Here is a 15608-nt window from a genome sequence, read left to right on the forward strand (position 1 = left end):
CCCAGTGATGAGGTGAAGACTTAGCCCGTAGCCAACAGCCACAGTAGCATTTCAGTTCTGCCACGAACTCAAGTTTCAAACTTGCTCCAAGAAGTCAGAAATAGTTTCATAATCAGTTATAACATTTTAGCAGGAGAAACAAAATATGGGCAAATGTATTAGAAAAAGAGAGAGAGGGAGCGAGAGAAAGATGGATTTCTGGGTTTTAGATCATAAACATTGGAAACCATATAGACATAGTTACATTTTATAAGGAAAATTATTTCTATTATCATTACAAATAATAATTTAATAATATTGACAAATTTTACAGTTTTCCAAAACAATCTCTTTTACATACATTATCTAATAGAAGTCTCATAATTAATTTGGGGATAGAAAAGGCCATGCTTATCACAATTTGACTCTGAAAAACTTGAATCTCATAAGGATTTATTAATTAACTGAGAATTGGAAGTGAATTAGGAATTTAAACAGATGACTTCATCCCAAATATTTTATTTCTCATCTAATACAATAGTTGCCCCACAATTTTTCAGTGGGAAAACTAGAGGATAGAATTACTTAAAGCCTCCTCTCTAGCCCAAACTTGCGGAGAATTCCTAGACGAATCTGTTTTGTCCTGACACTGTAGACAATAGGATTAAGCACCGGGGGAAGGAGCAGGTAGATGTTAGCCATGAGGATGTGGACTATGGGAGACAGATGCTTCCCAAAACGATGGGCCATTGACACCCCAATAACTGGCACAAAGAAGATGAGCACCACACAGATGTGGGATACACATGTGTTGAGTGCTTTTAGCCGCTCTTCAGGGGACGCAATGCTCAGCACAGCATTCAGAATCAGGACATAAGAGAGAAGTATAAAGACTGAATCCACTCCCAGTGTGGCAATAACTATGCACAGTCCATAAATACTGTTGATCCTGGCATCTGAACAGGATAATTTCAGAACATCCTGGTGCAAACAAAATGGATGGGAGAGGACATTGACATGGCAATAGTGATATTGTCTCAGTAGCAAAGGTGTGGGGAGTACAACTCCCACGCTTCTTAATAAGCAGGCCAAACCGATCTTGCCTATTACGCTGTTGGTGAGGATGGTGGTGTAGTGCAGTGGACGGCAGATAGCAACAAAACGGTCGAAGGCCATGGCCAACAGCACTGACGATTCCAGGAATGTGAATGTGTGGATGAAGAAGAGCTGAGCAAAGCAAGCACTTGCCTGGATCTCCCGAGTATTCAACCATAATACAGAAAGTATAGTGGGAAGAGTAGACAGGGACATGCCTAGGTCATTTAGTGCCAGAATGGAAAGGAAATAATACATGGGTTGGTGGAGCGAGGACTCGATCCAAATGACAGAGAGAATGGTAACATTACCAACAAGTATTGCCAAGAATACAAAGCAGAATAGAATTGAGAGCCAAGAATGAGCATACTCCAGTCCAGGAAAACCCTTCAGAATAAATATGGGCTCCATAGTATCATTGGTATTCCAGACCACCATGGTGACCCTGGCAAACAGGAGGAATAGTTCCTGTTATTCATTTTTATCTGTCAAAGTTATCCCTTGTGAGCATAAGCAGTGCAATCAGAATACATGTTTCCTCTAACCTCTCTAACTTGGCAAAGAAGGAGGTACCTCTTATGATTTTCATATAAGGAACATTTTCCAGTAGCAGCAAATTCTGGAATAAAAGTGTCTACTACACAAATCTGGTCATCTCTGACAAGAATTTTAATAGATTTGCATTGACAATCTTCCACTGATCAGCTTATCTTAAAATTGTAGATTGGAGTAAAATATTATGATATTTAATACATTTCAAAATTGTTCACCTCTAGAGGATGACATCCATTTTCTCCCTTGCATAAATAATACACTGTTCTTCTAATTATTTTACTCTCTTTAGCCCTTGTATATTAACACAAACTATGCCAAAATCTATACCTACTATTTATTTGCAATTTAAAAATTAACACTTACCTGAAATTTACATATAAGCCAGTTTCATCGATATGATGTTAATCATGTTACCAGTAGTCTGTCTGTTTCCCAAATAATCCAGTTTTATTTTGTCTGTCTCTGCCTAAGTTTTCCTCCATTGTAGGTAAAGTCTCTCTCTCTTTCTCTCTCTCTCTCTCTCTCTCTCTCTCTCTCTCTTTCTTTCCTCCACCCCTCCATTAATTTACTTTCTAAACAGCCATAATCTATATTCGTATTTTCCTCCTGGCTACCATTTCTTTCTACTTTGTTTTATCTAAATTTCTGTCTTATCACTATGTAATTCCCTATTTGTTCCCAGTCCTTTTATTGCCTCCATCTTTCTTCTAATTTTTCTTTGTATTTTTGTGCTTTTAGTTCTTGCTCTCTCTGGTTCATTTCTCACCCAAGAAGAGTTCCATCTCTATCTTATATATCAGTATAAAGTCAAATTTACCTTGAATACAGAGGCTATAATTACTGTCTCTATAAATACTCCTGGTTTCTCCTGGGGTAGATTGAATCTTCATGATTAGTGTCACAGTCTGCTGGATCCCCAGAGATGTAATTAATATAAACATCTCTTAACAATAACTGTGCCAAAACTTATGATGATGATGTTGGAAATTGTAGAAATGTGTCACGGGCCTCAGGTTCTGCTTTTATTGAGATTAAGTTGGGTTGAAGGCTTTGTGGTGTCTCTCTTAATTGGTGAATTTAAAACATACGAGTAGAAATTTAAAGTGTGGGAACAGAAAAAAACAAAAAGCCCAAATGGTCAGTTATTGGTCAGTTATCTAAGGAGTCTAGTGGAAGAAGAGGGGTGTGGGTGACGGCCTGGCTCTTTAGCTGTGTGGCTCACAATGTGTTTGAGATAGCCCGTCTTATAAGTGGATGCCTCTGTGAAATGGATGACTTAGCAATCAAAGCTTGTCATACAACAGCATTACAAAAGAGAAATACCAGGGGTCACACTGCAAGATAGCCAAGGGCCAGGAGAAATAGGGTGGAAAATGCAAAATAACAAAATTATAAAACCTGACAAATATGTCTCAGAATTGGAAAAGATCATCCTGCTTGCTTTAGTAGAAAATTACAAGTATGTGCTGGCATGTAAGAAAAGTGATGCCCGAACTATTGCCCTCAAGCAACATATCTGGCAGGGGCTTGTCCAAGAATACAAATGTCAGCCAAGGTATCAGACAGCTGAAGAAGTGTTAGGAGAACATCAAGACTCCCACCAAAAAAACGATGGCCCATGAGAGGAGAGAGAAAGTAAAAGAGTGTCAGCCCACTTCTGAGTACCCACCTCCTGGAGAAGGCGATCTCCAGCATGCTGCTAGAGCAGCTCTGCTTTCTGCAGATCCCTCCCATAGAAGGGCCCAAAGCCCACCCTGAAGCCCACAGTCCAAGAATCCTTTGCTGTTTCACATAGAGAATTGTGTGATGATGAGAAAGAATTCATACATTTTCCAGTATGTGAGGGGACCTTTCAACCCGAACCCTCATGTTCAACTGTCACAATAACAGCCAACAAAAATTACAGGAGCCAAACCTCTCAGGAAGCTGCTTAAAAAAAAATGAGTGTGAGGGCCCTAGCAGGTTTGGTTCAGTGGATAGAGTAGCAGCCTGCAGACTGAAGAGTCCCGGGATCATTCCGGTCAAGGACACATACCTGGGTTGTGGGCTCCATCCCACTGTGGGGCATGCAGAAGGCAGCCAAACAATGATTCTCTCTCATCATTGATGTTTCTATCTCTCTCTCTCCCTTCGTCTCTTAAGTCAATAAAAATATATTTTTAAAAATTTTTAAAGAGCTTTAGAAAAATGCATAAGGAAGAACACCATGAACAAATGTCCACCTTACAGCAGCAGCTGATGCAAATGAATGAGGTGCATGTAGCCCAAATCCAGTAGATAGAGTGAGAAAGGGAAATAGCAGAGGTGTTCATTGAGATTAATGATTTTTATGGTCGATATGATTTTCTTCCATCGTATTAATTTTGATAAATTATATTGACAGATTTTTTACTATTGACTTTACATTTCTAGAATAAGCCCAAGTTAGATGTGTCACTTTTTTCCCCTTATTTTTTTGCCAGTTTTATCAAATTTTTTTTTATCCTCACCCAAGGATATTTTCCCATTGATTTTTAGAGAGAGTGGAAGAGAGAGGGTACGACAGAGAGAAATATCGATGTAAGAGAAACACATAGATTAGTTGCTTCCTGCACGTGCCCTGACCAGGGCCCAGGCTAGGGTGGAGCCTGCAACCGAGGTACATGCCCTTGACCTGAATCAACCAGGACACTTCTGTCAGCAAGTTGACATTCTATCTACTGAGCTAAACCAACTAGGGCATCTTAATCAAGTTTTGCTATAAGGTTATGCAGAACTCAAAATAACTTAGGAAATATTTCTCTTTTTTTTTCCAACTGGAAAACTTTGAATATAATTGGCATGATTCTTTTATTAAATTACTATCAAGAGTAGTTTTAATTATAGTTTTGATAGGTAACAGTTAAAAGACAAATCAGATTTCCTCCTTTATCAGTCTTGAAACTGCTATCAGAGAGATATAATTATAGATTATATATTTAAACATTTATAGAATTACTTGCATTTTCTATTTTTCTCTTGCCTATTTTTAGAATATGTATTTTGTATGTACATTTTGCTATTTTGGCTAAACGTTACTCATTATATATTGTTATGATTTTTCAATGTCTTCAGGAGTGACAAGATATTATCTTTTCCATATTAATGTTGAGTTTTGATACATTCTCTGTTTTATACTTACCAGTTACATATCCTATCTGATAAAGAGGGAATATGCTAATTGACTGCCCCACCCTCAAAGATGGCAGCCCCCACAGCCACAAGATGGCGGCGCCCAGTCCCCTCAGCCCCACTGGGGCGGCAGGCGCATGGCTCCGCGCACCTACCTCCAGAGTCCCCCAGTCCCCTCAGCTCCCTAGTTGCCCAGGGCCGGCCCAAGGCGCAGGCAAGCCTCGGCTGTCAGCTGCCCAGCCACCCAGGGCTGGCCTGAGGTGGAGGCAAGCCTCAGATGGTGGCTGCCCAGCTGATGCCCGAGGCACAGGCAAGCCTCAGATGTCGGCTGCCCAGCTACCCAGGGCTGGCCTGAGGCTCAGGTAACCAGAGCCAGCCAAGGCTTGTGCTGTTGGCAGTGGCAGCAATAGAGGTGTGATGGGGCATCACCTTCCCCTGATTGCCAGGTTGCCTCCTGCCCTTGAGGGCTCCCTGACTGTGAGAGGGGGCAGGCCAGGCTGAGGGACCCCCACTTCAGTGCATGAATTTTCATGCACCAGTCCTCTAGTCTATATAATAAAAGTCCAAGCAACCATTATGGCAGAACAACCGGTCGCTATGATGCATACTGACCATCAGGGGCCAGACGCTCAATGCAAGAGCTGCCCCCTGGTGGTCAGTGCGCCCCCACAGTGGGAGCGCCGCTTAGCCAGAAGCCGGGCTCACAGCTGGCAAGCGCAGCAGCAGCAGTGGGAGCCCCTCCCGCCTCCGCAGCAGTGCTAAGGAGCAGTGAGTCAAGCAGCAAAGAGCAGCGAGCAGGTGGGAAGTAAAAAGCGAAGAGTCCTGGACATCCTCCAAGGGTCCCAGACTGAAAGAGGGTGCAGGCTGGACTGAGGGACCCCCCATCACCACCAGTGCACAAATTTTGTGCACTGGGCCTCTAGTTTATAAATAATTTCATTAACCTTTCAAAAAGTCAATTGTCAGAGATTAAGATCTTTAGAAGTATATACTAAGGCAGAATTTTGGATGCAAATTATTGTAAACAAAAGTCCAGAAGATCCTTTTAAGAAATTAAAAGATAATTTATTCAGATAATTGATATGTGAGCCAGAAACATAGTACTCAGTATGAAACAAGAATATGTTCCAAGATGGAGGGGATAGGGCAAGTTTTTAAAAGGCAAAGGTTGTAAGGAGCTAATGATCACAGGTATGGGTTGCTAGGAAAAACAAGACCACAAACTTACCTCACTCATTTTCTCACTGATGGAAACATTCAATGGTTGGCTGAATCAGTGGTCAAGCAAGTGGGGTTGTGAGATGGGAACAATGGGTAAAATATAATTAAGCATTTATCAACATCATAGTTTCAGCCCAGACTGTTAAAAAAAAGGGGGGGGGGCGAGGGGCTGGCTCTTGGTTATACAATTATAGTCCAGAGAGTATTATTTATCAGTGATGAAAGGAGTACAATCTATCAAACAGTATAATCAGCACAGAGGGGCTGCTGGATCTCTAGGCAGTTTTAGAGCCTGAATGGGCAAAGTCATGCCTTGCAAAAACTTCAGAGCTCAAGCTGCAAAAATCCAAATGTTGGGTTCCAAGTTATGACATTGAAGTTCTTATAAGGATTCAATATTTACTAGAAATTGACACCTGTGAGGGAAAGGGGGAGAGAGCAGCATTGGGCAAGGAGAAAAGCTGAACTGCAGCACAGGCCTGACAAAGTCTTGGCCAACTCATTACATTGCCTTTTCCATATTAATGTTGATTTTTACATACATTCTCTCTTTTATACTTACCAGTTAGACATTGGATAACTAATTTCATTGACCTGTCAAAAAGTCAATTGTCTCTCTGCTGCATTACTTGAAAGAATTTCCCTGTGTCAGGTGAAAATTGTGGTATTTGCTTCCCAGCTTGTGATGGTAGGGAAATGGCTTTTTGAAATTGAGGCAAATTGCAGAGATCCTGGTCATGTCATGTCCCATAACTCAAAGGATTCTCACGAATTTGATTGTCTTCCCTCTCATCTACTTTCCTCCAGGGGCTCTTAGAAACTCAAAATCATCATTTTATAAAGTTACTTGAGTTTTTCATAAATCACCTCCAAATACTCTTTGAATTTTCAAGAGCAAATGTGAGGGTTTATCCGAATATTTTAGCTATATTCTCTCCTGTAATGAAAACACTAATCATATAATAGTTCCTTTATGAAATTTTTTTTTTATATATGACTTGCTCTTTTCCCTTTTTGATACCTCTGTTTGTACAATCTTCCCTGACCCATTTTAAAAACAATGCATATAATATACTAGCTTCACTTCCTGAGGCAGATGTCTTCACTTCAGTTTACCACCCAAAACTCAATTTCTTTATTTCAGGCTTTTTATTACCAAAGGAATATTGGTATAACAACCCCTTGTGTCAGAAAAACTTCCCCATTGCCTTGATTCTAAAACAGAAAAAAATAAGTGCTTATGTCTGGCCAGGTGAGTAGGATAGCCTTTTAGACTAATCCCTTGTACACTTCCTCGGGGCTTCTTCTATGTCTGTTTACACACTGCCATCCTACCCATCTCATACTCTCCACCCAGGATTTCTTTCTCTAATTACAGGCAGTAGGATATAGACCTAGAAGAGTATATTTTTATCTACTATCTCAACTATAATACAGTATTAATAATACCTAAAAATTGCCAAGCACTGATTAAAGAGGTTTACATTCATTATATCATTTCACACCATGACAGTAAAGTTATTAAAATTATTTATCAAATATTAAACCAAGTCACAAAGAGATTAAATAACTTGCCCAAAGTCTCAGAGCTAATGAATGGAGAAGCCACCATCCTGACAGTTGGTTTCCATAGTGCACTCTTCAATGCAGCATATACACCATTCCTCAAACTCTACCCATGTAGTATTCCAAAGTTCTATTCCTACTCTTATTTTTTTTATTTTTTAGCTAATTAAAGCATTCCATGGCTATCTCTGCTAGAGTTTTCTACTCTGCTACACTCTTCTCTGCCATTCCCTTAGAGAGATTTAATATACCAAATGCTGAGACCAAAATTTTACTCTTATAAGCCATCTTTATTTTGACCCAGAAGTGCTCTGAGTTTTGACTCAGTGGTCCTGACTAAGTTCCATTCTTCGGGAGTTTGTTCAAGCAGTCTTGAAGGCTGATTTATTGCTTTGAGTTCTTTGATCCTCCAATGAAGCCACTGAAATGGCAGGTTAAATGATTCTTCTGTGCCAGTGTCAGGGCATTTCAGATGAATCTCTTTGTCCTAATGGAGGCAGAAAAATTAGTGAAGTTTTCTGCCCAGGTTCCCTCCCTTCCAGGGGGTACAGACCATACAGTTGCTGGATTTTTTGGATGTCTTCAACATCAAGGTAGAAGGTACTAGGGTTCTGATACATATATCTAGGATACATTATGGAGTTCCGACTTTTGGAGTGCCACAGGCCCAGAGAATGACCCAGCTCATGAATGGCAACCAGCAGATTAAACCCTGAAAAGTCACAGACAAAAGAATAAAAACTAACTAAGCATAAAGAAGGCAGAAACAGGTGTGTGAAAAAAAAGGGGGGGAGGAAAAAGAAGAGAACAAAAAAGGAGGAAGCAACAAATGTTAGGGCGAGGAAAAAAAGGTAGGCAGAGTGGGAAAGAATCTAAGTAGGGAACAAAATGGCAAAATATATACATAGATAAATTGGAAGTGAACAAGAAGCATGAAGAAATTTGATAATTGGATGCAAATAGATAGAGAAAAAACACAATATGAATGTGTTTATTTTAGGAGTATCTTTGTTCAAATGCTCCTAAGCTCATCCCATAAGAATATGAGGCCCATAGGCAGTTAAGATGAAAAGGCTTTTAAACTATCTTGAGCTGAAGGAGAAAGGAAGGCAGATGTCTAGGGATTCAAAGGGAAGGAAGACAATTCACATGAGAATGGAAAGAGCAAATGTTTGGTAAACAAATGTTTACTGGGCCTTACAGAGACAATAGACACAAAAAGGACTTTGATCTTCAGGCCCTGCCTAACTTCCCCCACCTAGCCCATATCTTTTGTAATTATCTCTGAAATAGTTTTCTTCTTGGGTTAGGCTCTTTATCTAAATTACTAGAGGCCCGGCACACAAAATTCGTGTGCGCGGTCATGGTCTCTAGGCCTGGCCTGCTATCAGGGCCATCTTCCCCAGCTGCCCACAGTCAGCCCCACCCCCTGCCACCACCCACCCTCGGTTCCCCATTTGCCATTGGGCGATCAGAGCCTGCTGGCTGGGGAAATGAACCCAGAGGTGGTCAGTGCACCTCATAGTGACTGGTTGAGCTGTCATTCTGGTCGTTCCACCATTAGGGTCAATTTGCATATTACCCTTTTATTATATAGGATTTGAGGCAGGTAAAGGGGAAGCCATAAGCTATTACTGAGTCTATTTGGGCCTTGATTGTCTAGAGCTCAAAATAGTCCACATTCTGGGGAGAGTTGTTATGAAGCCCTTCACAGGCTAGTTTATCTGAAAGGGCTTTGTCAGCACTCTATAAAGTCAACCTTAATTCTCTAGAAGTGACTATTTATATGTGATTTAATGAGCAACATTCACAAGTATGACATTCCAGGAAAGGCCCTGATTGTATAACTAATTTTTCAAATTATATCCTGATTAAAAAGAGGACAGGTTCTTTTCTAATCCTCATCCAAGGATATGTTTATTGATTTTTAGAGAGAGGAAGGAAGAGAGAAAGAGAGAGAGAGAGAGAGAGAGAGTGAGAGAGAAACATCAATGTAAAAGAGAAATATCGATGAGAGAGAAGTATCAATTGGTCACCCCCTGTATTTGCCCCAAATGGGGCTAGAACCTGAAACCCAGGCATGTGCCCTGATTGGGAATCGAACCTACAACCTTTTCGGTGTACAAAATGACATTCCAACTAGCTGGGTGAAAGGACAGGTTCTTATTGTACCTGTGCAGATAACACATTGTCATAAAGAGCAAGGACACTCAAGAAGACTTTCTGGACTCTAAGGAGTCAATGAGAATCAGGTCTGACTTCAAAATGTTACATTTCAGTTTACAAAAGCAGTGTCTACTAAATTATTGGTTGAAAATATCTTAAGAAAGGAAAACCTCAATATATATTCAGAAAATAGAGCATAAAACAACATCGAAACTATTACAAACAAACATAATGAAATGTTATTCATCAATTTATTCAACCTCATGTAATTCTTTTTTATATATATTTTCATTGATTTTAGAGAGGAAGAGAGAGGGAGAGAGATAGAAACAACAATGATGAGAGAGAACCCTCCCCCCCCCCCCCCCCCCCCCCCCCAGGAATTGATTCTGCAATGCAACCTGGGCATGTGCCCTTCACCAGAATAGAACTTAGGACCCATCAGTCCACAGGCCGATGCTCTATCCACTGAGCCAAACCAGCAAGGGCCTCATGTAATTCTTATTACACTGGATCTTGGGTTAGCAGGCCCATGGAACTACCTGATCTTGACTAAAAATGGTCCTGGATATCATGACTCAGCCCGCTGTAATACAGGCATAACTCCTATTATTGTGCATTGCTTCCTTGCATTTCACAGATATTGAGTTTTCATCAACATCGAGGCAAGATCCTATACCAGCAAAAGAATCACAGCTCACTGAAGGCTCAGATGATGGTTAGCATTTATTTTTTAGCAATAAAGTATTTTTTAATTAAGATATATTAATAGACAAAATGCTATTGCACATTTACTAAACTATACTATAGTGTAAACATAACTTTTATAAACACTAGGAAACAAAAACAAATTGTGACTGAACTTATTGCAATAGTTGATTAATTCCAGTGGTATAGAGCCAAACCTGACATATCTCCAAAGTATGCCTGTTGTAGTCTGAAAAGTTACCCAAGAGTCTTCTTTGAACTTTGAAGAGTTGGTGCAGTCCTTTTCCCTGGGCTCTGACAGGGCTCATCTCTGTTGAAGAGAAAGCTCTGGCCTAATACCGATTGCAGAGGCTTCATGAATGCATCAAGTCAAACAGAAATTAATGTTTTAAGCCCTACCAGTGTGGCTCAATGGTTGAGCAAACTAGGAGGTCACAGTTCGATTCCCAGTCAGGGCACATGCCTGGGGTGGGGGCTTGACCCCCAGTGTGGGGCATGTAGGAGGCAGCCAATCAATGATTCTCTCTCAGCATTGATGTTTATATCTCCCTCTCTCTTTCTCTCTGAAATCAATAAAAATATATTACAAAGAAAAAAACTGTTTTAAGATAATGAAGCTAACTTAAGAAAGTTAAAGTTATCTTTAATATGGCTATAGTTAATTTGTTACTTATACCATTCAGTGTAAAACCTCTGATGAGAGTTGATAACACAATACAACTGACAAATAAATTTGGTTGTTTCCATGGCATGCAAAACAAGATAATGAAACTATTACAAAAAGAAAGTTTTAAACAAATGTCTGTGAGGATAATGATATAACCTATATTCAAGGAGAGTGAATGTTACATCGGATTTATAAAAAAATATCTAAGCATAATTTTATAGTGGAAACAATATTGATATGTAACATAATAATAATGAGAATTATATGCATAATGTATCAAGAAAATACCAAGATAATACTAAAAAAAAAAAAAAAAAAAAAAAAAAAAAACACCACATATCAGTTAAAGAGATTCAGTGAGTCTGGAGTAGGACTAGAAAACTGCATTTTTATAAAACTCCATACTAAAGTCTGATGAGCACCTCAGCTTGAAAACCACTGTTCTTGCATATGCTAGATAAAAATTAAATTTTCAAGACTTTCTCAACTTGTAAAAGAAAACATCTGTAAATTTAAGGGAGTAAAATCTAGTGGAGGAGGCATATGCATAAAGACATAGTTATCATACACGGTGAAACTGCTCTAATATTCACATGGTGCTCTGGTATGGTATGATAGATGACATGAGCATAATTCTGCCAGAGGTAGCATGTAGGGGAGCACAGGAGACTTGGTTGGAAAGTTTGTAAGGAGGAAATTCCAACCTAGGGGAGCTGGCTGAAGTCGACCCGCCCCGTTTATCAAAACTCCAACTTAGGGAAGTTGACGGAGGGTGGCCACCCCTAATTGTCCCTTGAACTTTCCAAACAAGTCTGTGTACATGTGGACCCTCAGGTGTTTACCAGAATCTTTACGCTTAATCTTTAGGTGTCCTTGCTTAAAGGACACTTCAGACACATGTGTCCTCCCAAGATTACTTGCCCTACTGATTGTATCTAAAAGATAAACTTTATCTCAAACTGCTGTTACAACAAAAGCCTGAAGAGGCAGGTGATCGAGGCTGCATGGTTCCTTTAGCCAGGCAGTCCATTAGCCCTCTCTTTCACAGCAATCATGTCTCAGAGTAATTATTCATCTGTCGTGCAGGGTCTGCTGGTCAGCCCCAGCAGTGGCAAAGAAGACAAAATCGGTGTTTGCCCCAAAGGATTAAGTCTTTCCATTTACAGAGGGTTGGATGACTCTCCTTGTCTCCAGTGCCTTTGAGGGTTCACCACAGGGAGTGTTGTTTTTCTCTACATAGAGTCTGCTGAGCTGGAAATCTCTTAAGTTTTCTGGACCAATAGGAGAGCATCAGGGGGCAGGACTCAATTTCTAAGGTCAGAATAAATGTTGTGCCGACACAGCATTGAAGTTCTGGTGACTACATGCCACCTGCACTTTCTCTTCACTCTGACATATGGTTCCAACAACTTACTGGTAAGTTTCCTGATATTCAGAGCTACCATTTACCTTTGAAGCAGCTCAAGCAAAAAAATCTACATAGTATCTTTCTGACTGTGGTTGCCAAGTGATAAAAATGAATATCATCACCCTGACCCTCTAAAAAGTCCAACGATTCTGTTACTACATGGTAGAAGCCTAGAGTCCTGCCAAATAATGCCAATCAACCAAGTGCTAAGCCAGAATCACTGGCTGAGCCCAGAGAGAAATTCAAAGCCAGGTACCTGGACTTGTCTCTTGAGTGACATACTTTCTGAATGTTGAATGTATTGCCTTACTTGTTAATATAAATTGTTTCGGGGTTCAGATATTCAACACCACCGAGTTTGCAGTGAGAAGACAATAGTGTCCACTAGGAGTTTCTTTCTCCATAGTCTGTCCTAAGTTGGCATGCTTTTTATTAGGTTTATATTTTTGCTTTATATTTTTCCTCTCTTGATAGATAAGAAAGCAACCTTTCTAACTAATGAAGTACTATGCCAGTAGAGACAGAATGAAAAGAAGCAAAAATATCAAGGAGAACACACCATACACTGAGTTACTCTTATACTCATTACTTCGATTTTGAGTTAAATCTTGACCAAGTATTTGAGATTAATTTGTGTTTACTATATAGACAGGGTAGAAACAAACAACAGTTACTAAAACAAACAGAAAACCCACAGTATTGCAAAAAAGCAGAAACAACAGATGTGGCACAAGTTTTGTAGTATTGAAAATGTCAAATCTGTCCTAGGTTCTTTTTTATTAAAGGAAAATAATTCATACTTTTTATTTTGAAAAATATATGTCCTTCAAACAAATCACTGCTTTGCATTGATCACTGAACACTTCATTTTAGATTATCTTTTGGAGTCAGAATAAGAAAGCAGGAAGCTTTCTGGGGTGTGTGTGTGTGTGTGTGTGTGTGTGTGTGTGTGTGTTTAGGAAATAATGTAGCCATCATGGGATGCAAATGAGGGTGTAAAAGTGTTCTAGATGCTGGAACTGTGAATAGCCCTTAACAGAGGAGAAGGCAGGTATATAATGGAGCCATCATTTAGAAACAGGGGATGTAAATGAGGGAGTAAAAGTGTTCTAGATGCTGTAACTGTGAATAGCCCTTAACAGAGGAGAAGGCAGGTATTGCATTTGAATCAAAGTGTTTGACAGCGGAGATCTTTCTAAGATCTGTTAAGAGAAGACAATGAACAGACTAACATTAGAGGAAGACAAATCTTACACTTGGCACAAAGGCATTTTGTAACAACTGTGTTCACATAGGGCCTCCTTTGATACCAATAGTGAGTAACTTGCAAACTTGAATGTAAAGCTATTCAACCAATTGCCTGTAGCTTTTTATACTCCTCTAATTGTATTCAGAAATTTCTATATAGTCTCTACTAATTTATCCTATCATTTTTGTCCATCTACTTCAAACTTTATTTTGCTGTGGATATGTTTATCATAACCTTATAAGGAGTCTAGTGATAAATAAAAAGGTAAGTATTTTTTAATGCAGTTTCATTTTATTATATATCAGCTTTATTGAGATATTATTGCCATACCATAAAGTTCATATTTTTAAGTGTACAATACAATGTTTTTTACTATATTCATGGTGTTACACAATTGTTAGCACTATCTTAATATTTTTTCAATGCAAGAAGATATTTTATATCAACTAGAAGTCCCTCCTCATTTATCCCTTTCCTCAGTCCCTGAAAACCATTAATATACTCTCTGTCTCTATAGATTTGCCTATTTTGGAAATTTCATACATATGGAATAATGCAATGTGTTATCTTTTGTGACTGGTTTCTTTCACTTAGCCTAATGTTTTCAAGGTTCAACTGAATTGTAGCATATGTCAGCACTATTTTTTATTAGCAAATTATAGTCCATTGTAGGAATATACAACAGTGTATCCATTCATCACTTGATTGAATATTGGACCTGTGTACAAGTATTTTTGTAAATATATGCTTTCATTACTGTTGGATACATACCTAGAAATGGAATTCCTGGGTCATATTGTAACTCTATGTTTAAAATTTTGAAAACCTACCAAAATGGGTTCCAAAGTTGGTAAATATTTTAAAACCCCACCAATAATGTAGGAGAGTTCCAATTTCTCCACATCCTTATCAACAATTGTAATTGTTGTTCTTTTTCATTTTAGCTATTCTACGTGTATGAAGCTGTATGACATTTTAAGTTTGACTTGCAATTTCCTAATGACTAATGATGTTAAGGATCTTTTCATCTTATTTTAGAGTTGTAGTAGTCCTTCTTGTGCTCTTCATACAAGTCCAGATATATGCTTTACAAAGAGTTTCATTCCGTCGGCTGTCATCACTTTTGTGATGATGTCATTTGAATCACAAAAGTGTTTAATTTTTATGAAGTCCAATTTATATGTTTTTTTCTGTTTGTGCTTTTGCTGCCATATCTAACTCCTTCCTGGTAACAAAAATTTACAACCCATATTTCCCTTTGTTGTTTTAGCTCTTTAACTTATGTCTATAATACATCTTAAGATAATTTTTGTGCAAGGAGTGAGATAGGGATCTATTTTCTTGAATGTGGTTATTCAACTGTTCTAGCCCCCATTTTTGAAAGAATCATGTTTCTTAAAAATTAATACTATTCGATAACTACAAATGCAATTGTTTTAAGTGATGCCCTTGTTTGATCCTATATTTATCTATATAGTTGTCAAATTTAATGGCATCACTATCCAAAAAAATGCTACAGGAAATAGAAGCTGTGAAATTTATTATTTTCTTTCTGTATGTTAAGTCCAAGAAAAGCATTTGAAATATTGTATTGGTGATTGATTGTGCAGAGTAATATAATTTCATGTTTCTCTTAATATCCTACTAATATTGTTCCCGATATAGCTCTTATTTACATATTATACAGCAGTGTTTTAGTTCAAAGAATTACTGTAAGAAAATAGCTGCAATCTCAAGATTTGTATCAACCAGATGATTAAAGCATACACACTTGAGCTAATCTACTTATGCCATTGCAGGAAGGCTCTTCTGAGACAATATCCTGATTCTATCACAGCCCTGTA

General features: G+C 38.8%; 1 protein-coding gene and 1 pseudogene across 1 annotated transcript; one reads left to right on the plus strand and one right to left on the minus strand.

Annotated features, from left to right (window-relative positions):
- Positions 1-564: 564 nt before the first annotated feature.
- Positions 565-1512, minus strand: LOC102252082 (olfactory receptor 51L1). Its single transcript, XM_005863053.1, has one exon. It carries the CDS (start codon positions 1510-1512, stop codon positions 565-567), a length of 948 nt encoding a protein of 315 aa, XP_005863115.1.
- Positions 1513-3002: 1490 nt separating this feature from the next.
- LOC102252375 lies at positions 3003-3906 on the plus strand (annotated as a pseudogene).
- Positions 3907-15608: the final 11702 nt, after the last annotated feature.

The sequence above is a fragment of the Myotis brandtii genome, unplaced genomic scaffold, assembly GCF_000412655.1.
Source record: "Myotis brandtii unplaced genomic scaffold, ASM41265v1 scaffold1704, whole genome shotgun sequence".
NCBI lineage: Eukaryota > Metazoa > Chordata > Mammalia > Chiroptera > Vespertilionidae > Myotis > Myotis brandtii.